Source organism: Rhinatrema bivittatum, chromosome 12 (genome assembly GCF_901001135.1).
Source record: "Rhinatrema bivittatum chromosome 12, aRhiBiv1.1, whole genome shotgun sequence".
NCBI lineage: Eukaryota > Metazoa > Chordata > Amphibia > Gymnophiona > Rhinatrematidae > Rhinatrema > Rhinatrema bivittatum.
In genome coordinates, this window is record NC_042626.1 from 13,734,557 (window position 1) to 13,756,652 (window position 22,096).

At 51.6% G+C, this 22,096-nt stretch overlaps 1 protein-coding gene across 1 annotated transcript; it reads right to left on the minus strand.

Annotated features, from left to right (window-relative positions):
- Nucleotides 1–589: 589 nt before the first annotated feature.
- On the minus strand, nucleotides 590–21,552 carry LOC115074441 (lymphoid-restricted membrane protein-like). The gene is made up of 15 exons (XM_029573902.1): nucleotides 21,526–21,552; nucleotides 14,330–14,391; nucleotides 12,568–12,644; nucleotides 11,938–12,013; nucleotides 10,432–10,504; nucleotides 9,999–10,026; nucleotides 9,333–9,473; nucleotides 8,388–8,519; nucleotides 7,944–8,091; nucleotides 7,713–7,762; nucleotides 6,799–6,849; nucleotides 6,103–6,185; nucleotides 5,375–5,512; nucleotides 3,768–3,890; nucleotides 590–1,944 (listed from the first exon to the last, which is right to left on the minus strand). The coding sequence occupies exons 3-15, from the start codon at nucleotides 12,640–12,642 to the stop codon at nucleotides 1,788–1,790; spliced, it is 1,275 nt and encodes a 424-aa protein (XP_029429762.1). The 5' UTR covers nucleotides 12,643–12,644; nucleotides 14,330–14,391; nucleotides 21,526–21,552; the 3' UTR covers nucleotides 590–1,787.
- Nucleotides 21,553–22,096: the final 544 nt, after the last annotated feature.

Below are 22,096 nucleotides of genomic sequence, written 5' to 3' on the forward strand. Positions count from 1 at the left end.
ATCTCTAACAAACAGCTCCACAAATGGACTTCTGTGTTCTGGGCACGGTCAAAGGTCACTCTGCAGCAGCCGATAGCCGCTCGGGGCAGTTTAGGGGTTGCCTTGGGGGAAGGGTCTCCGCCCCTTGCAGTCTCATCTTCCCAGAGCTGATGTCGCTGGAGCCGCCTGTGAGCTGAGAGGGGGCAGGGAGGGTTCACGGACGCTCATAAAACTCTTACGGGAACTGAGTCGGCAGGCAGCAGGCAGGTGCTGGTTACCGTGGATGCCCTGGACCTGCAGGATGACTGGTGGAGAGGCAGGAAAAATGAAAGAGAGGGACACACTTGGGACAGGTGTGGGAGAGCAGGGTGGAGAGGATGAGTGGGGAGGGGGAGAATTTGTGTGTGTGCCTCTGCCCAAGCTGGGAGAGACCAGATGGGCCACCGGGTCTTTCCCTGCTCCCCCGCTCTCTGTGCTGCCTTCCTCAGGGACCACCAAGGAAAACCAGAGATGGCTCGTTTTGTAATTCCCGAGACATTCCTGCATTGAAACTCGTGTTTCATTTCTGTCTCTCTCCTGCGCCCCTGTTCTCTCGTACATGTCTGTGTGTGGATCTATCCCCTCTCCTCTCTCCTCCTCCTGTCTGTGTCCCTCCATGGACGCATTATAAAATCTTACCTTGCTAACAGGATTTCCGATTCCACCGACTAAGCCTAGGATTACCCTCTGCCCTCCACGCCAGTGGTCAGCGTGCCGACACCATCAGACGTGGAGCAGATGCTTATTTATTTAAGATGATTTCCAGGCCGCCCACGCCAGTGCTCGAGGCGGCCACACATACACATTCAATATGGACTGGCTCTTGCTTTATGCTTCCTTGGCCACGGGGACCTTCTCGGGCGGGCCAGATGCCTAATGGCAGTCCACACTAGCCACACTGCCTCTCTTTATTTGGCTTCCACCTTCTTCCCAGCCCCTCCACTTTCATCCCTTCTTTCCCTCTTTCTCTCCTCCTTAGCCCTCACCCTTCCTCTTCTGAACCTTTCTCCGGGTGCCCCTCTATCCCTCAGCACCCCATCTCTTCTCTCCACCCTCCCACTCTATCTTTTCTCCCCAGCCACTCCCTGCCTGCCCTTAGGCCCCCAGTCTCTCCTCCTCTCCACTTCTCAGCACCCCTCACCTCTTCTCCACAGCCTCTCCTCCTCTCCACTTCTCAGCACCCCTTACCTCTTCTCCACAGCCTCTCCTCCTCTCCACTTCTCAGCACCCCTTACCTCTTCTCCTCAGCCTCTCCTCCTCTCCACTTCTCAGCACCCCTTACCTCTTCTCCTCAGCCTCTCCTCCTCTCCACTTCTCAGCACCCCTTACCTCTTCTCCACAGCCTCTCCTCCTCTCCACTTCTCAGCACCCCTTACCTCTTCTCCACAGCCTCTCCTCCTCTCCACTTCTCAGCACCCCTTACCTCTTCTCCTCAGCCTCTCCTCCTCTCCACTTCTCAGCACCCCTTACCTCTTCTCCACAGCCTCTCCTCCTCTCCACTTCTCAGCACCCCTTACCTCTTCTCCACAGCCTCTCCTCCTCTCCACTTCTCAGCACCCCTTACCTCTTCTCCTCAGCCTCTCCTCCTCTCCACTTCTCAGCACCCCTTACCTCTTCTCCTCAGCCTCTCTCTCTCCCTTAGCTCCCTCTGTCACCTCCATTGCTTTTTCACAGGCCCCTCCTCTCCACAGCCCCCTCCCCCCATCTCTCCGCTCCAGAGTCCCTCCACGCCTTCTCTCCTCCGAGGCTCCCCTCTCACTCGGTCACTGTTATGAGTTGTTGCTGTTCTCTTCCACTCCTTGCAGCTCCAGGACCCAGACCAGAGCCAGGCTGGAAACGAGCAGGACGATGAGCCAAAGCAGAGCCCAGCAATAGTCCGACCGGCAGAACCAGAACCTGCAGCGCTGCCCAGTGGAGCCCTTGGACCTGCGGAGGAGGATGAAGGGGGCACAAGGTTACCCGACGGCACAGCAGGGTGGTAAATACGTTTGAAAGTGCTCCAGCGCTGAGGGGAGATTCGTCTTGTGGCGAAATGTCCAGGGCTGTACTATTGCCTGTGCGAGTCTGTGTGCATATCTTAGTGTAGCGGCGGGGGTGTGTGTGTGTGTGTCTGTGTGCATTTCTGTGTGCGAGGTGATGGGGGGTCCCTGCTGGACAGAGCCCCTGTGTCTGGGAGCATCTCGGTCAGAGAGGGGAGCGTGCCAGTGAATTCACTTCTTTCCTCTTGGAAGGAGATTTCGGCAGGAATGAAGGAAGAGCCTTGCCTCCTGCCGTATTTAATGACGGTGATTACCATTCCACTGATTAGTTATGTGACCTGTTTTCTCCTCCCTGCCGCTCCCCTCTTTTGACTCTTATCCTTGCAGTGTGGTTCGCTGCTTCCACTCCCCTAAACATTCACTGGGGGACCGGGAGAAAGACACACTCATGCTCACATCCTAAGCTCCCCGGGATAGGGACAGGGGTCAGCGTGGGGATTCTCCTGTGCAGTGCAGTGTGCGCCAGTGACACGCCACAGACAGACAGACAGACAGACATTGCTTGTGTGACTCAAGAGTGCCTCAGCAGACATCGCTTCCCGGAGTCCTGAGTAAGGGAGGACCAGGCCACCTGATGCAGTCACTCCCTCCCACACAGGAACAAGACGTAAAACTAAAAAACTAGGAGTTTTCACCCTCCTGCTTTGGCACTGCTCCCAGTGGGGACTTGATAATGTCCCACTTCCAGGTTCTCAATCCCAACCCAAAGGCCAAGAAGGAAACATCCTCAGCTCAGGACAAACGCTCTACGCTTGGACCTTAGCCAAAAGGCCACGCAGGAACAAGAAATTACAATATGATTTGGCACCTAGCACAGTTCTCTTCTAGACATATGAAGTCCTGGAAAAACTGGATGCTTGCATGTTGTGTGGTGTCAAAAGCCCATCCACATCCTCCTATTGGGCTAATGCTTAGCTTGGGGGAGCAGGGGGGGCTGTGCACAGGAGCAAGCATGGGCCCCAGGTCCTGGCGGGATACTGAAGGCCAGGGTTGGGGGTTTTGGCGTCACTCTCCCTCCTTGCTGGGTGCACTGTGACACCTGTAGTGCTGATTGAAAATGGATGCAGCAGTACTACAGATCCCACAATGCACTGCAGGAGTCGTCCAAGGGCCTCCTCCCTCAAGCTCAGCTCTCATTCCGTGGCACAAGGAACTCCACGGCTCCAGCTGTAACACAGGCGGGGCCGTGGTGCAGGCCTTTTGGACCTGTGACCTGCCCCACACAGAAGGCAGGCTTCTCTCCTGCATGGCTGGTAGCCCACAGCCTACTTACTGACAAAAAGGAGTCCTAAGCGCTCTCACTAGCAAAGTCTTACCCGAGCAGGGATAATGCTGGGTCCTCTCAGCCCATGACAAGAAAGCTTTACTTCATCCCTTCTCTCCTCCCCCCTCTCCTCCCCTTCCAGCCAGTCACTTCACGTGGCTGATGGGCAAAAGCCAAATCTGTACTGATCTTCACTGCGGACAATCCCATATCTCACGTTAGACTCCTCGTCCTCGCCTGTGCGTCACCTTCCCCTGCACATGTCTGCTCCTCTGCCAGGGAAAACGTTAAAACTCCCACTGCAGAGCAGTTTGAGTCACCCCAGCTTTTACTTTGAGAGGCTCTTAGTGGGATGCTGGAGCCCTGTCCTTGCTCTCTGAGCTCTCAGCAGGGTCCTTGCCCGTAGACTCTCAGTAGGGTGCCGGAGCTCCATGGTGGTGACTTACGTCAGAAGTTGTTGTTCTGCCTCCTCGTTCTCTTCGCTCAGCTCCCCGCTGTCCGATTCTTCATTCATCCCCTCTGGCAGTGGCTTCCCTACACTTTCCCGCCTTAGCAGCTCCAGCTCTGACCTACAAAAGAAGCACAGAGACCTGTCACCCAAAAATGCTGGCCTTTTATGCCTTCTGTCGTGAGCTACAGAACCTCTGGAGATGAGGTTTCCCCAATGTTTCTTATCTATCAAGGACGCTGCCCCTTTAAATATCTAAATCCCAGCTCCATGTTCCTGCTTCGAGTTCTGGTTCCAGGTTCCAGCATCAGCATCCTGGGACACCTCCCCTTGCCTCAACTCCATACTCCTACCCGTGGATACCAGTGTGGCTAGGGAACCTGACACCTAGCTGGAAATTCTCTAAAACAGATTTAATAAAAAGGGAACTATACTATTTATATTTTAGGATGAATATAGGGGTAATCTGCGACCTATTTGGTGCCCTGCATTGATTAATATAAGTTGATAGTTATGCGTTTTTTTTTCTGGTTGCTAGTTCTTCAGTTCCTTTTGTGTACAAACTGAGAAATGACCAGTTTTGGTCTAAAAACAGAAGGCAGGAAGTGAGACGCACAGGAGCTGCAGAGAGGCGGCCATGTCGCCAACACTCTGGCATTCCATGGCGGCCATCTTTAATTTCGGGAAACAAGAACAGTAAAAGAGATGAAACACAGCACACTGAAACTTAGAAATTATTTCAAAACATCAACTAGCCGCTCTTTGTCAAACCTCACAGTCTGACTGAAGTCCGGGAGAGAGCCATTTCCATAGCAGGTCCTATGCTCTGGAATACAATGCCAGAGTATTTGAGATCATGCATTGAATTTAAAACTTTTAGAGAGAACTAAAATACATGGCTCTATGAGATGGCTTCCTCAAATTAATTAGAGAGCAGGTATCTATCTTTCTATTGCTTTTTTAAGTATTCTGCTATGTTTGTTTATATATACCGACATTAGATCGAGATATCACATCGGTTCACATGAAACTGAGAAGGCAAATAAGACATGGGCTGCTTATTTTTACAGGCTAACATGGAGAACTTAACAACTTAGGAGATACAGAGTAACTTGGAAAGCTTAATAACGTAGAGTACTTAACAGGCAACTAATTTTTACAAAGTGTCCTGATAACTTGGTGGCTTGACGGCTTGGACATGATGACTTAGTTGAAGTTGAGCTTAAACATTATGAATTAAATTCGTTTGAGTTTGATATTAAAGTTAATTAAACATACTATGTATGTTTTTAAACTGTAAACCATTCTGGTCTGTATTAGAAAAATTGTATATAAATAAATTATTTTGAACTTGTACACAGTGACCAAATAATATATTTTTTTAAATTATTATTCGTATTATAGACTCATTGTAGCATAGCTCCCCAGCTTCCATTGAGTTCTATGGGGGAATATTTTTCCCCGATTCTGATGGAAAGAGTACAGGGTGAGGGAACAGTAAACGAGAGGCGAAGGGCTGGAAGAAACTAGCAGAAGAAACATGAGGATAACATGGGCTTGAGTGGATAAAACAGAGACCCAACGGGACACTGAAAGTGTTTCTACCCATCCATAAAGTAGCTGGCGTCCCCATCACACTCGCTGCTATCAACGGCCTGCAGGCTTCTCCGTGAGGAGGTGGAGTCCGTGCGGAACATGAAGGAGACGTCTGCGGGGTCCTCCTGGAGGCCATGGGGCTGCCTTCTGAAAAGGAAACAAGAAAGGTAAACGTGCCGGAACCTTCTACGCCTCTATCCATGCCACCAAATGGCTCCATGTCATAAGGGGCTGGGCCGAACCACTCTTGGTTTCCCTCCCACTACATCTCTGGACTACATCTTCATCCCACGAGAACCAGAACCAGACCTGTACATCCATAGATACCATGGGGGAAGACAGGACTGGCACAGTCCATCTCCGATGCCTGGAGTTAGCTGGTGAGTGCCTGTCGACCTAGGTCTCCTGCCATCCGTCTACCCCATCATTTGCTGAACTGTATCTCCAGAGTACTAGCTGAACCGGGGAGCTGTGCTTGGAGCCCCCACAGCCTTCGCCTGAGCTTCTCAGGGGCTAACCAGACCCCTGCTTCTTACTGTGCCCAGGTCCTGAGTGTAATGGGGTGGGTAGAGATAAAGATTCCAGTTAGGCGACAGCCCAGCCATTCAGAGATGAGAGGATGCTGGGCCCACAAGCTGCACTACCCAGCTGTGCACGTCTGACTTTCAGCCGTGTACATCCCACTGTCAGCAGTACACCCCTGACCTTCAGTGGTACACCTATGACCTTCAGCTTACCCTTCCGTGCTGCCCCCGTTGTCTCCCATCAGCTTCGCTGCCTCACAGTCAGCTCCCTTTCCATTCTCAGAGCTGTGAAACGGCTTTGAATAGAACCAAAAAGAGGACAGTGAGACACATAGGAGCATCAGGAAAGGTGCGCTCATCACAGGACAGCAGTCCCGAAGGTCTCACACCGAAACATGAAGTAAGAATTCTCAGCGTGTGGCACTGCCAGTCAGGAGCTCACCATCCGCTCTGCCCTGTCAATGCCAGATCTAGTCTGGGTCCTGTCTTTAGTACCAAAAGAACCGTTCTCAGGCATGGCAGAGGAACACACACACGCCTGGGATAAATCTGTGACGGCACACGTGTATGTATTCGCATGAGGGACAGTTTCAAATCTGTATGTGGAAACGTAGACTAGTGGTTAGAGCAGGGTTCAAATCCCACTGCTGCTGCTTGTGACCTTGAACAAATTACTTCATACAAAATTTACGGCCTGATTAACTAAAGGCATTGGATGGACCATTCAGCCTTTTTCTGCCATCATGTTTCTGTGGTTGGTTGAAAGAAGATCCATGGAGTCCAATCTGCTCTCTGTAAGCGTGTGTGTGTGCCTGCATGCATGCCCACCTATGCTGCTGGGTATATGTACATATGCATGACTGGGAGCTGCTCTCAGAGCTATCCTGGAACAGGCAGCTTTGCTCTTACCATAAACTGCTTAGGAATGACAGCAATGCTGACCCGGCGGCGCGAGGAAGCCTGAGGAAGGGAGAGGAACAAGCCCAGAGTTAGAGCAGAATGAGATGGGGAGGGGACATGGACCTGTGGGCATGGGAGAAGGGAGGCAGTGTATGCAGGGAAGGGTGCAATGATACTGTACTAGGATGAGGTGCTGGTCTCTGCTGTACAGTGACACAGAGGGCACTCAATCTTTAACTATGTGTCTATGTGATGAGGGAAGCAGTGACTCGAGGGGGTGCAATGTGTGTGTGATGAGGGGAGTAGTTGTGTGCAGTGATAGGGTGTACAGTGTGTGTATGTATGTGTGTGTGAAATGAGGAGTGCAGTCCACGTGGTATGGGTGCAGTATGTGTGATGAAAGTGCAGTGGCATGCAGTTATAGGAGGGGGTGCAGTGAGTATATTGAGGGGAGAAGTTGTGTGCAGTGATAGCGGGGTGTACAGTGTGTGTATGAGTGTGTGAAATGAGTGCAGTGCACATGGTATGGGTGCAGTGTACATGATGAAAGTGCAATGAGGGGGTGCAGTGTGAGTGTGATGAGGGGAGCAGTGCATGCAGCGATAGGGTATACAGTGTGTATGTGTGCGGATGCAGTGATAGGAGAGGGTGCAGTGTGTGTGGTGAGGGTGCAGTGGCATGCAGTGAAAGGAGGGGGTACAGTGTAAGTGTAGTGAGGGTGCAGTGGCATGCAGTGATAGTAAGGGATGCAGTGTGTGTGTATGGTGAGGGTGCAGTGGCATGCAGTGATAGGAGGGGGTACAGTGTAAGTGTAGTGAGGGTTCAGAGGCATGCAGTGATAAGAGGGTGTGCAGTGTGTGTGTGATGAGAGTGCAGTGGCATGCAGTGATGGAAAGGAGACAGGATGGGATTGGCTTCTTTACCTGGTGCAAGGCTCGCATCAGGTGATGCTTTGATTTAACCTCTCCTTCATCTGGAAGATGAAAAATCTCATTCAGCCACAGGAGATCATGGCCCCTTTGTCCCACGCTCTGTACCTAACACGTGTGCTCCTGCACCCATCGCCCCTCCACCCTTGCGTCGCCTCTCAGAAATCCTCCCAGCCCATGCGCCTTAGCTTCCTGGTCTGCCCGCCGCTCGCTCGGCGCGTTTACCTCGCGTCTCTGCCAGCTGCCGGTTGCGAGAGTTCTGCTGGATCAGCCTCTTCATGTCCTCCAGCTCGGTGTGCTCCCGCGAGTGCCGCCTCTTCAGGTTATCCACGTGCTGGATCATCACCTCCACTGCCCGGCACATCCGTGCCTCCTGTGGGAGGGAGGGAAGGAGGCAGTCGAGCAGCAGCTAAGAGGACGCACGGACGGGAGGGAGTGGAAGGGGCCCTGTATGGACATCAGATGGCGCCTCACTTTAAGCAGGGACAGCATGGTCGGAGAGGGTGGGGTCGAAGGCTACAAAACCTCTTGCTCAGCCTTTGCATGAAATCCATTGACCGCCCCCCCCCCCAGTAATTAAACCCTCTCCAATCTAAGATTTAAGTCATCCCTCTGGTCCTCCGGCCACACGGTCTGACAGCCAGAAGGAAGCGGGGGTCCTGCACCGACCTGGTGGACGGCTCCCAGCACCTCAGCTGCCTTGGTCACTCTCTGGATGGAGCCGGCCAGTACGGTCAGAGCCTGCTGGAACTGCTCGGCCACGTCCTTCTGCTTCTCGTCCACGCAGGCCACCGTCAGCCTCTGCCATTGGGACACAAAGGAGACCACGCAAGAAGTGAGGGGGGAAACCTGCCCCTCCCCCTTCCACGTACCCTAAAACCCAGAGCAAAGGCTGCAAGGAAGGACCTCCCCGCTCCCCGGGATCTCCCACCCCCCACCAGCACCTTTATCAGCTCCTTACAGTCCGTCCCTTGCCTGGAAAACTCCTGCAGTGCTTTGTGCACCTAACGGGTGAATTTTAAAAGCCCCGGGTGTGCACCAGAACTGGGAGCCACTCGAGTATCTCGGGCCGGAGTGCGCCGAGCGGGTTTTGAAAGCCGCCCCAGTACGCACGGATCTCCCACCGCGCGCACAAGTACATTCGGCCGAAAAAGGGATGGGGTTTGTCCCGGGATTTATGAATGAAACCAGCGCGTAAGGGTCTCCCCCCTGCTGGGGGGATCTGGGATCTGCTGCAGGAAGCAGCGGGGGACATGGAAGGACCTGGAAGAGGCGGCTGCTGCTGCTGGGATCTGCTGCAGGAAGCAGCGGGGGACATGGAAAGACCTGGAAGAGGCGGCTGCTGCTGCTGCTGCTGGGCGCTCTGTGAGTGATCCATGTTAGCAAGAAAGAGGGGCTCGCTCTGAGTGGCAGCATCTGCACTGGGCACTGCCCTGAGCGCTGACAGATCAGATAGACTTGCGCCATCCTGCACTGGGCATTGATCCGGAGCAGGGGCGGATTGGCCTGATCCGGAGGATGGATTAGCACTGACCTGCCCTGCCCTGGAACTTGCCATGCTGTGAACATTGACTGGCAGGGATGGACTGGCACAGGCTTGGCCTGGGCACTCACCCGCAGGATGGACCAGCACTCCTCCAACTCCTTCTGAATGTTCTCCTCCGCCACATCCCGTGCCCGTTCCTCCACCTGCACCCTCCGCCGGAGCGTGAAGGTGTCACAGCGGAAAGCCAGGGACAGGTGCACAAACGCTGCCTGGGGGGGGGGGGGGGGGAGGAAAGAGCACAGGACTGCCATCAGCGGACACACATGGCTGACCCCCAGGAGGTCCCCTCTGACATCCAACACAGAAACTCAAAGATGCTAGGGTAAGCACGAAGTGACCTAGGCGAAATGCTTCTTCCTACCGCAGCCTAGAGACCGGGCATACTTCATGTCCCCAAATCTACCCGGATTTAGGAGGATTATCCTCCTAGTGGAAATGCTAATCTCTGCCTTCTGATCGGCTGCAGTCTGTAATGGAGAAAGCCAGCATAACCGCTGCAGTTTTCTTAGCTAGGTTCCTGCCTGTCCAGACCACTCCCCTTGGGTCACCCTCGCACCCTGAGGTCACGCCGCTGGGGTGCTACTGTACCCAGCAGCCTGGAGCCCGCCTCCCATCGATCCCTGCTAAACCCTGCCCCTGGCTACCTCTGAAAATCATGCGCCGAGTGTCTCCGGACAGTGGAACTTAGAGTTATGACATTTATGGTGATATTGTGACCCCGGCGATCGTTTTACCTCCACATCCTGCTCGGTCAAGGAGACCCTGCAAGAGAAACATAGCAGCGGTAGTGAGACTGACTTGTGGTGCCCATGGCTGAGCAAGAAATGCTTGTATTTGGTCGCACGAACACACTAATCCCTAGGGACGGGCATTTGTCACATCCGTTTCGGCAGCTACGTGTGCACCTCGTCGTCTTTCTACTGCAGGCGGACACCGGATGTTATGCGTGTATTTTTAATAATGAGCTATCTGCATACTATGCATTTTCCCACGTGGACCAATAACGTCGGCGAGGTACACGCATGCTCACCGAAACCAGGTGCGACTAACGCACATCCCTACTGATCACCAACCCCTCCCAGCCCAACGGTCACGGACGCTGCGGAAACATCGCATCACGCGTCGGTGCTGATGGAAGTTGCTTGAAAGAGCAGTTGCCCCTCTTACCTGTGCAGACCCAGCCTCTCCAGGATGGAGAGCTCGGTGGAGGAGTTTGCAAGTGGCTCCCCTAGCAAATTATCTACAAGAAAAATCAGATTCCATCTCCATTCCACAGAGCTGCAGGAAAGACGGTCGCAGAACGAATGGAAGCGCGCACCCCTCTCGTCAAACAAGCCTCTCCCATCCGTGCCCTTCTCCTCTACTAACAGTTCCCGACTCCCTGCTTTCCGCCTGGCTGCGCCGTGCGCTTGGAATTGCCTTCCTGAGCTGCTGCGTCCTGCTCCCTCTCTCGCCGCGTTTAAATCCCATCCATAGACCCACCTTTCTGAAACCGCTTTTAAGTCTTAGGCCTGATTGTCTGCTTTTAGTCGTGACCAAGTTTCTTTTCTTTTAACCAAGTCTCTTGTCCTGTTTGTCTTAAGAACATGCCATACTGGGTCAGACCAAGGGTCCATCAAGCCCAGCATCCTGTTTCCAACAGTGGCCAATCCAGGCCATAAGAACCTGGCAAGTACCCAAAAACTAAGTCTATTCCATGTTACCGTTGCAAGTAATAGCAGTGGCTATTTTCTAAGTCAACTTAATTAATAGCAGGTAATGGACTTCTCCTCTTGCCAGATTGTAAGCTCTGCTGAGCAGGGACTGTCTTTATGTGTGTTTGTACAGCGCTGCGTATGTCGTGTAGCGCTCTAGAAATGCTAAGTAGTGTATAGTAGTAGTGGTAGCAAGGAAAGGCTGAGACCTTCACCAACATCTACCACAGGGGTCGATGGCATATGTTACCTTGATCCTGAGCCTTGATTTATTCCCTTCTCCTACCTGATGGCATCTCCAAAGCCAAGGTCTAAAGCAATGCTGCTTCCATTAGCTCTCAGAGGTGCTCTAACACACGTAGCATGCTAATTGTGGTGGTCCTACAGGTCACTGGCCTACAAGTAGCCCACCAGGAAGACACAGCAGCTATTAGATAGTCTTGCTAGTTGTGAAGTTTTGAAATTCAGCGGCAGGGGAGAAGAAAAACAACCAATGAGGGCTGTGTGACATGGTCTGGGTTAAGGCGGGTGGGCATGGGTGTGGCTTGCTTATTGCGGCGGTTACTATCCCTACTACCCCCTAACTAATCAGGCTAGATATTTCACTTGGATGCAGCTCCGTCACTGCTCTCTGCATTGGTGGTGGGGGAGGAAGGGAAATAGAACCAAGAGCTAAGAGAAACAGATAAGTATGAGAGAGGAAGTGTGTGAAGCTTGCTGGGCAGACTGGATGGGCCGTTTGGTCTTCTTCTGCCGTCATTTCTATGTTTCTATATGTTTCTATATATCAGCAAAAGTCAATACTTTTGACCAAGCCTGGCTTTCCATTAGCCACCCTTGTGGCACTGAGGAGGAGACAGATCAAATGTCAGCAGAATCCAGCAGAATGGAGGGGCAAACTAGAGGGCAAATACAAAACAGAGGTGCAGAAGTCACCGGGAATACGCGATGCCAGTGATAAGGACACCCACTCACCAACCTTCGTCACTATCGGCGCTGTCTCCCGACCTTCCGCTCACTTCCCTCACGTCAGTGATGCCGAATGTTGCTCCATCCTGAGGGGACAGCAGATGGGGGAGAAGAATGTGAGACTGAAAAAAAGATGAAGCTGCAATGCCCTCTCTGAAACCATTGACGACCCGGATGAAGCTCGGCCTTCCCATCCTGTCTGAGCGGGAACAGTGCAGGAGTGAAAGAACCAAACCCCCCCCCCCGCCAATGTCTCAGCCTCAGCCTCTCCAGAAGAATCACCGTACGGGGGACGTGTCGGAGCACCGTGCAGCGACTCCCAGCTTGGTTTTCAGGATATCACAGTACAAATGGTACAAAGGGGCCTTCTGTGTTTTTATATCCGCAATGAATATGCACGAGATAGATTTGCATACACTGGAGGCAGTGCATGCAAATCTATCTCATGCTTATTCATTGCGGATATGCAGAAAACCAGACTGGCATGGGGTGGGGGAGGGGGGAATTGGACCAGGCCGAGAACCATTATAGAATGTCCCTGATGTCCTTAATAAGTAACGGTATAAAAGCACCAGCTCCTGTCCTAGTTATCCAGGTGGAATCCCGTAGGGACCCCGGCTGCCCTTCCCCAGACTCTCACCTCGTTGTGCTCCTCGCTGCTCTGTTTTCTGCTGTCCGAGGCACTGCCAGAGTCTCCTTGAGAGTCACTCTCCATTCCTGGGGGAGGAAAGGATACAACGATAGGTGAAGCCTGATCACTCTCCAAACTTCCCAGCGCTCTGCCCCTCTCACGTTCCGCACCCTCCACAGGGAGATTTGCAGCTCAGAATTATGCTGAACTCCACGCCAGTGCACTGTATACCCCCACTGATACCACAGCAAGACTCTCAGGATCTGTAAAATATAGGAGAAGCTGAGCGGAGAGTGCAAGGGATCTAGACGCCCAGAGCAGGGGTAGCCTCTCCATATCACTTCCAGTGCAGGGGACAGTTTCTGGCTGGCACCACCTCCCCACACATACTATACTATCTGTCCCTGTGCCACTGCCCCAGTGCAGGGTGCAGTCTCTTTCTCCTGTATTGCCTCCTAGTAAAGGGTCCAGTCTCTCCCCCACTGTCCATCCCACCTCCCAGCGTATTGTGCAGTTTCTTGACAGGTACTGCCCCCTATTGCAGGGTGTAGTCTCTCCCGTCAGTACTGCATCCCAGCACACGGTACACTGTCTCCCACTGCACCACTTCACGGTGAAGGGTGCAGTCTCTATCTGTAAGCTTCCCAGCACAGTCTGTAATCTTGCCCCTTTTACTACCTCCCAACATAGGATGCACAACATGCAGTCTCTCTCACTGCACCAGCTCCCAATGTAGGGTGCAGTCTTTTCCTCTGTACTGCTTCCCAGCACTGTATGCAGTTTCTCTCACTGCACCACCTCCCAATGTAGGGTGCAGTCTTTTCCCCTGTACTGCTTCCCAGCACAGTATGCAGTTTCTCTCACTGCACCACCTCCCAATGCAGGGTGTAGTCTATCTTCCTGCACTGCTTCCCAGCACAGCATGCAGTCTCTCACAGTATCACCTCCCCAGCACAGCAATCTCTCACTGTACTTCCTCCCAATACAGGGTGTAGGCTATCCCCCTGTACTGCTTTCCAGCACAACATGCAGTCTCTAATTGTACTACCTCCCAGTATAGCATGTACTGTACCACCTCCCAATATAGAGTGAAGTCTATCTTCCTGCACTGTTTCCCAGCACAGCATGCAGTCTCTCTCACTGTACCACCTCATAATGCAGGGCACGTTCTCTCTCCCTGTACTGCTTCCCAGCACAGCATGCAGTCTCTTTCACTGTACCACCTCCTAATGCAGGGCACAATTTCTCTCCCTGTACTGCTTCCCAGCACAGCATGCAGTCTCTTTCACTGTACCACCTCCCAATGCAAAGTGCAATCCATCCCCCTGTACCGCTTCCCAGCACAGCATGCAGTCTCTCTCACTGTACCACCTCCTAATGCAGGGCACGATCTCTCTCCCTGTACTGCCTCCCAGCACAGCATGCAGTCTCTCTCACTGCACCACCTCCTAATGCAGGGCACGTTCTCTCTCCCTGTACTGCCTCCCAGCACAGCATGCAGTCTCTCTCACTGTACCACCTCCTAATGCAGGGCACGATCTCTCTCCCTGTACTGCCTCCCAGCACAGCATGCAGTCTCTCTCACTGTACCACCTCCTAATGCAGGGCACGTTCTCTCTCCCTGTACTGCCTCCCAGCACAGCATGCAGTCTCTCTCACTGTACCACCTCCTAATGCAGGGCACGATCTCTCTCCCTGTACTGCCTCCCAGCACAGCATGCAGTCTCTCTCACTGCACCACCTCACATAACAGGATGCAGTCTCCCTTTACCTGCAGATGCTGTGAAGGTAAGGACAAGCTGCTCCACCTGCTGCTCCTGTGGCTGCTGACCACTAAAGGGAAGAAAGAACGACAGCAGACACCCAGGCTCGAGTCTCTCTTACTGCAGAGCATATGCAGCCCCTGGGCAAGGATGGGAGCTCAGCTCCTGCACGATCAGCAGGTGTCCCTGCTGGAGCTTTGTTGTCCAGTGTCCCATCTGCGCTGCTGGCCATGTACCCACTGGGCCCGCCTAGTCCTCAAGGTGCCCGGGAAATGAACTGCCAATGGCCCAGTGACCCTCCCCTGACCTCCCCTTCTCGGCCGCCGCAGTACAGATGAGCCCAGGGAGCCCCCTTCATTCCATTTCTCTCTGCTGCAAAATTCCTCTCCCCATCTGTGGGTTCTGCAGTGCTGCCCCGCATGAGGCATGACAGAGAGCTGTGCGTGTGCCAGGTGTGCCACCCGCTGGACGCCAGCAGGCACTGCAGATGCATAGCCCAACGCTGGGACACTAGTTTTCTTTTGTCATTGTTTTGTCTGATATGGGCTGGCGATCTGTTTGATTTTAATATCTGGCAGAGGTTCGATGGCTGCTCTTTTCTGCATGTTGTTTATTTTCTAATGGTAACACTCGGGGGCATTTTCAGCCTCCATCCCCCCACCCCACCCGCCCTTTCCCCCCCCCCCCCCCTCCTAAGGCTTTCCCTTTTTTCCATTTTTTCCCCCTCCTTAGGCCTTTTTTCCCCCCTCCCAAGGCTTTCCCTTTCGCCTCTCCTTGCCCGCCCTTCCCCTTTTATCTTCCTACAATTTTACAAAATTGTTCAATTTAGTCCGATATAATCAATCCTATGCTAATTGTCACTAATGTAAATATTCCTTTTTCTGTAAATAAGTTCCTTTTATTTCTTATGTTAACGGTTGTTTTTTATACTCTCACTCATGCTACCTATCTTTCCCTCTCTTCTTCCTGTCTCCCTTACCCCCCCCCCCCCCCCCCTTTCTGGCCTGCTCCCATCCCCCGGCCCCCTGTTCATTGTAATTTCCTCCTTTAACTGAGTTACTTGTAAACCGGCGTGATGTGCCTCACGAACGTCGGTATATTAAAAGTTGTTAAATAAATAAAATAAATAAATAAATAAGTTGGGCGGGCCTCTAGACCGTTAACAATATGGAATGGTTCTTTGGTGGGGGGAGGTGGCAGTGGCGTTTTTTAACCTTTTTTTTGTTTCATGTATGGTTCTCCTGCACTTTTTTAAAGGATAACGTCCATTCAATCCTGGCTTCCTGATTTTCTTTCCTGTCATTAACAACGGCGTAAAGTGAACCTCCCCAGAAACAGTCAGAGCGGGAGGTGAAGACCGCCACCATGACGGATACAGACATGAAGCCCAACGCAGCACCAAAGACACAAGAAGAAGATACAACCACCCTCCAAGAATTCTACAGCATAGAGTTGAAATGTTCAAAAAAAACCCTGAGTGTCTAGGAACTGAGGGAGCCCCATCAGACTCCTGCCCTCCTCAAGACCCTACCTCCCCCTCCCTTCAGGAAGGACTCTACCCAGAGCCATTAAAATCAACCAATGTAAGGCCTACACTAAAAAACACCTCGTTAGACACCTCAAAATGTGCCAACTTCTACCCAGTATCAAACCCCTCTACACAGGGCCGGAGGAACCACTAGGTGAGCTAGGCCTATGCCTAGGGCCCCGAGACTTAGGGGGCGCTTCCGCCGCTCGCAGACACTTCAGGTGGCAGAATTTTGAAAGGGCAAAAAGTGCCCCTTCAAAATTCTGCCCAGCCCCCGCCTCACCTGCTTCCCCCCCCCCCACATCATGCCACCCTCCCGATGCCCCCCTGGTGGTCCAGCGGAGGGCCCGGGAGCGATCTGCCAATGGCACCGGTGGCCACTGTCACAGGGTAGGGGCTGAAGGCCAGCGGCGCCATTTTGGTTAGTGGCAGCCGACGACCCGGGAGCAGCAGATCGCTCCCGGGCTCCCCGCTGGACCAGGTGTTTGTGAGGTTTTTTTGGGGTGGAGGGGGAGGGTGGGGGAGTGGCGGCATGTGGTCCCTGCCCCTAGAGTCGGGGCTGCTGGCAGCATGATGGGGGGGGGGAGGGGGGGCAAGGATGAAGGTGCCTAGGGCGCCGAATCCCCTTGCACCGGCCCCACCTCTACATTGGCCAAACTCCTGGTATCTCTAGTCACCAAGCAACTAACAGCCTACCTACAAGAGGCCAACAGACTGGACCCAGCCCAATCAGGAAACTGTCCTGGCATCCATTAGATGAGATATGGCTACTGATGGGCCACGACAAAGCAGGCCTCTTGATCCTTCTGCTGCTTTCGACGCTACACCAAATCATACCGACCAGACTGGCTAGTAAAGGTGTGAAAGAGATGGTGATAAACCGGTTCAAATCCTGCTTCAACGGCAGAACCCAAACAATAAACTGGAATAGACCGCCTAGGCAGAGTTCAGAGTGGTTTATAACTTAACAAGCATAAAAATCAAGAACAATACAGCAAATTCAGTCCAAAAACAATGAAAACAAAGAGAAAAATATCAATTAACTGACTACTAAGAGTCCAGCTGGGCAAATGGTAACTTAAATAAATGAGTCTTCAGCTATTCCTTGAATGACTTAGTGCAAGACGTAATCTAAAGCATTCTGGAGGACTATTCCACAAAACAGGACCAGCAATGGGAAAAGCCCTCTCTCGTGTTTCGTCGAGGCGTGCAGATTTAATTGGGGGGATAATAAGCAGCTAGGACTGTCAGGACCGGAGTGTCTGCTGCAGACTGTAGACTTGGAGTAAAGAACAAATCCATGGATACTCAACGCTATCAATGAATTTGTGCATGACTGAAACAAGTTTTTACTTCACTCCCTCAATCGGGAGCCAGTGCAGATCGTAAAGGACTGGGGAAACGTCTTGCCGTGTACTAGTATTGCTGTGCAGTATCAGAAGGAAACAGAACAGCTTTGACAGAGGCTGCGCCATCAGCAAGACTCCAGAGACAGGAGGGAGTGGGGCTGGAGACTGGAGAGTGGCAGTTGACTGGTGGGAGAGCGGTCAGGGGTTGAGGGAAAGAGTGCATTGGAAGAAGGAGTGTGGGGGCATGAGCTGCAAAGAGAGTGGTGAAGGGGGAGGCATTGGGAAGATGGAACGAGTGTGGAGGAGGAGAGTCCATATGACTCCAAGAGCTTCTGAGCAACCAGGCTGGCCACATCAATAAAGAGGTAGACACACCACCCTCTTGCTCGCAGCATCATCCACTTTGTTCAGTGATCCTGGTTCTCACACTGAAGTTTTCTTGCCAAAATGGCCCCCACCATAGTGAAGATCGTTGCTCTAACCTACGTAATGGCCAACCAGCTGCGTATCGCAGAATAAAATTACTAAATTTAATTCAATAAGGACCAATGGGCTCATGCATTCTGCCCAGTCGTTCCCTCCCATGCTGCTCTTCCACCTGTCAGCCATACAAGCTGGACCACCCTACACTTCTCCAGCCCTGGAATCCCTCTTCCTGGCCCATATCACCTCCTCCCCCCAAACTTTGCACTTCTGTAGCAATCCTACGTACTTAGAGGTCGTATTCAGTTATAGTTTGGATAAACTTATCCGGCTAACTTTGGAGGTATATTCAACAGTGCAGCTAACTTAAAGTTAGCCGGATATCTTTATCCGGCAGGACCAGACTTAGCCAGATAAATTCCCCCCCCCCCCCCTCCCAAACACCCTTAAATGCTTCTGAATACGGACCTCTTAAACCTCTGGATGAGCCAATGGGTCTTTATGTGCCGCACCTACTATGTCACACCCAGGAGCACCGGCTCTCTCTGGGAAACTTTACCGGCAGAAGCACAAAACTTCTCCTCCTCTTACGCCAGGGACCTCAAGGGCCCCAAACCCCTCGAGTTTTCAGGGTAATGAAAATACGCAATCGAATCTCTCAGATTAAAGGTGTAAAACATGTCTGATGAATACCGATTCAGGATGTTCTGAAAACCAGGCCGGCAACAGACGCACCAGGACCCAGGGCACAGCCAGTGCCCAGAGGCTCTGCCCCGATGGCATCACTCAGCTTTTCCAAGGCAATTGCCCTGGCTTTCTACCCCCCCCCCCCCCCCCCCCCAAAACACACACTAAAACTGTCCCTGGCCCTGGAGGACCTGATTTGCACTCCCCATCTCATGCTGCACATTCAGCGAGAGGCGGTGAGCTCCAAGGACAGCCACACTATGGTATCAACTGGCCGAAGCCTAAAAATTCATCACATGCACAGAATATCAGGAAAGGAGCCCGGGCCACAGGACTCGAGGAACAGAGTGCTCCGTATGCCACCTGGCCAGGCTGACGCAGGTCTCGTTCTGCCCCATTACTTGCATGGAGACGTAGTTCCTATTTTACTTAGGGAAATGCAAACTACAATGCCATGCATGGCACCTGGCAAAACCAGGGATGGATTAGCTGTGGAGCGGCAATCCTACAGGCTTTTAGTGACTGCTTAAAGGGTTCTGGTGGTGTGAAAAGCCCAAGTGAGTGATCCAGTACAGGAAGTGAAATTCTTCTAAGCATGAAACAAGAGCTGGGGGGTGATCGTATCTGATGATCTCAAAGGGGGCCACATAGGTGGCCAAGACAACAGCAAAAGCCAGGAAGATTCTTGGCTGCAGAGGGAGAGGAATGATCAGCAGAAAAAGGAGGTGATACTGCTCCAGGTTAAGTCCCTGGTGAGACCTCACTACAGTTCTAGAGACCACAAACCAGACAAATGGTATTAAAATGGTCCCTGATCTTCACTGTAAAATGTATGGGGACAGACTTAAAGATTAAAACATGAACACCCTAGGAAAGGCGAGACAGGGGAGATATGATAGAGACACTTAAATACCTCAGAGGTTTCAATACACAGAAGGCGGGCCTCTTCCTATGGAAAGCAAGCTCTAGAACAAGGGGGGGGGGGGTCACTGGATGATGGTGAGAGAGGGTAGACTCGGGAGCAATCTGAGGAAACATTTCTTTACAGAGAGGGTGGTGGATGCGTGGAACGGCCTCCCCGTGGAGGTGGTGGGGACAAGGACAGGATCCGAACTCCAGAAAGCCTGGGGTAAGCACAGGGGATCTCTGAGGGAGTGGTAGGGATTGTAGAGCCGAGCAGTTGTGTGGATGGGCAGGTGAGAGAGGCTATAACGGTCTGTTTCTGCCGTCATGTTTCTGTCTGACTGCTGAACAGGTAACGTTTGTGGGTGTCCGGGGGGGAGGGGGGAGAGGAATGGTTCAGCGGCATCATTTTGATCCTTTGGCCTTGCAGCTCAGTCAAAACCAGTCCGGACTTGGGCTACAACTCCCTGGCCCTTCTTTTGAACTCTTCATTTTATAACTCTCTTCCTATTTAGCCCAACCATCAGCGCCACGGTCCTCGGCTAAGGGCTACAGACCATGACGTCCTCAGAAACCCGGTGTGTGCACAGCCTTGGTGTCACCCTTAAGCAATGGCTGTGACGGATAGGGTGGCTCTGGTGTAATGTGCGAAATGATCAGCAATTCACCACCAAAACATAGTTTATTCCTGGCAGTTTTTTACCATTTCATGTTACGATTTTATATTATTGTTTTATGGGGGGGTTTTTTGGTTGCATTTGTATTATTCATGCATGTTTTCCATTATTGTGTTCTGCACTTTTGTACTCTGGTTGTTTTAACTGATTGGGAATCCTGCCTAATTTTTTTGTCTTATGTTTTGTTCCTGTTTATCATGGATTTTTTATTTATTTAAAAAAATGTCCAACCCGCCCTTTTAAAGTTCAGGGCAGGGTACAATAAAAGCACACATAGCAACTCAAGACAGAAGTAATACAGACAGTATACAAATCTACCTCTGCAGTTCTTAAACAGCTAACAATATTGTAATACGAGGTCTGACAGGTGCAGCGTATGCCGACTGAAATAGAAAAGTCCTGAAGAACATCATATTTGTGATGGATCTTATCTCCCAAGGGAGTGAGTTCCACGGCACAGCTCAGGCATCGAGAAGGCACGTTCCCTGCTTTCGGCGAGGTAAGCCAGCTTCGGTGAGGGAACATCCCACAATCCTTGATGTGAGGATCTCAGTGACCGACCCAAGGATGTAAAATTTCAACACAGCAGTAACCCATGGAGTAGGGATATTGTTCAACAGAGAGTGAATTGTAACAGCAAGCTTGTATTGAACACGGTAAGTAACCGGTAACCAATGAAGGGGCTGTAGTACTGGCGTGATGTGGTTACGTAGGGGAGTATTCGTTAAGAGACGGGCAGCAGAATTTTGCATTATTTAATTTGGAGAGGGCGGATAGCATAAGCAAGGAAGACCAGTGAAGAGAGAATTACACAATAGTCAGTCTAATCCAGAAAAGAGAAGAGACTGAAAGTGAGGAGGCTCTAGTAAAGGTTTTTAGGTGACGCAGCAGCCGAAGCTTGAAGAAAGAAGGTTGAGTGAGTGCTTAATGTGATCACGCATAGTCAAAGATGGATCGATCAAGGTTATGAACAGTTTTACAGATGGCAGCCTCTTGACTTCTGAAAATGATGTCGTCGGGGATGTTGGTAATAGGAAAACGCGAGAGCAAAATAATTTACATTTAGCATAGAAGTTCTGATCCAGGCGGAATACCAGCAATTTTAAATACATAATAAATAAATAAGATAGGAAACTCTTAATTCTGCTTCCAAGTAATTCTGATTTTAAGGAGCTCTTTTACCAAGAGGTTTAAAACTGCATTGCGGGCACCAGTGGAAGATTTAAAAATCGACATTAGGAAAAAGAAGATCCTGAGGGTCAGCTCGTATGAATTTTCGACAGTGGCCTGGGAAGAGCCACAGGAGTGCCAGCCAGGTGCCTCATTGCTGTTGATGGCAAACTATAATGGATTAAAGCAACATCCAGCATCTCATTCTAGCCCTCTGAGGCCTGCCTGCTGCTTTCAGATGGGCAACTACAAAAAAAGCTCTAGGTGCAGATTATACCACCCACTTCAGTAGCTTGGTGTGCTGTCACCCTTCCAGAAATCATCCAGATTTAATTAAAACTCAGGTTTGATACAACTTCATTAAAGTCTCCTGTGTCTCTAGTCTAGCAGGAATTCACATATAATCCCTTCTTTACTCTCTCCTTATTGCCTGTCTGTCTCTTCCCTTCTTTCTCTCTGGCTCTTACCTTTCTGCAGTTCCTCTGTTCGGCAAAGGCTAATATTCCCAGGAAGACCTCCCGCAGGGCTCGGAAAGATTTTTTTTCTTGCTAAAAATGGACAAAAAAAAAAGAGAGAGGTAGAAAAGGAGAGCGCAGCCGAAGGCTTGGGGCGTGCGCAGAGCCTCTGCTGAAACATTCTTACGCTCTTACGAGCCTGTCGTGGCTTCTCAGCATCTGTTTATGGCTGTTTGCTTCCCACCGCCTGGCTCTTCTCACACTAATGTACACAACCTTTGCAGGGAACTGACAGCAGCCTCCCTGTGAATCCCATCCTCTCAGCAGGGCCCGGCGACCGAGAATGTAACTCAGAGCCCATCCTTGGCATTACCTGGATCAGGAGCCACAGGTCCAGGAGGACGGAGGCTGCAAGGAAAGGGACCTCCAGCAGGCAGAGGTGATGGGGGGGGGGAAGGGAGTGCTACTGGTTCAGATTTAAAAGGAGAGAAAAATGCAGAGGGCAGTAGCACATATCTAAAAAGCATCGAAGATGACTGGGACCGTGGTGACAAGTTAAGAGGCCCTGATCTGCCTACTGCCA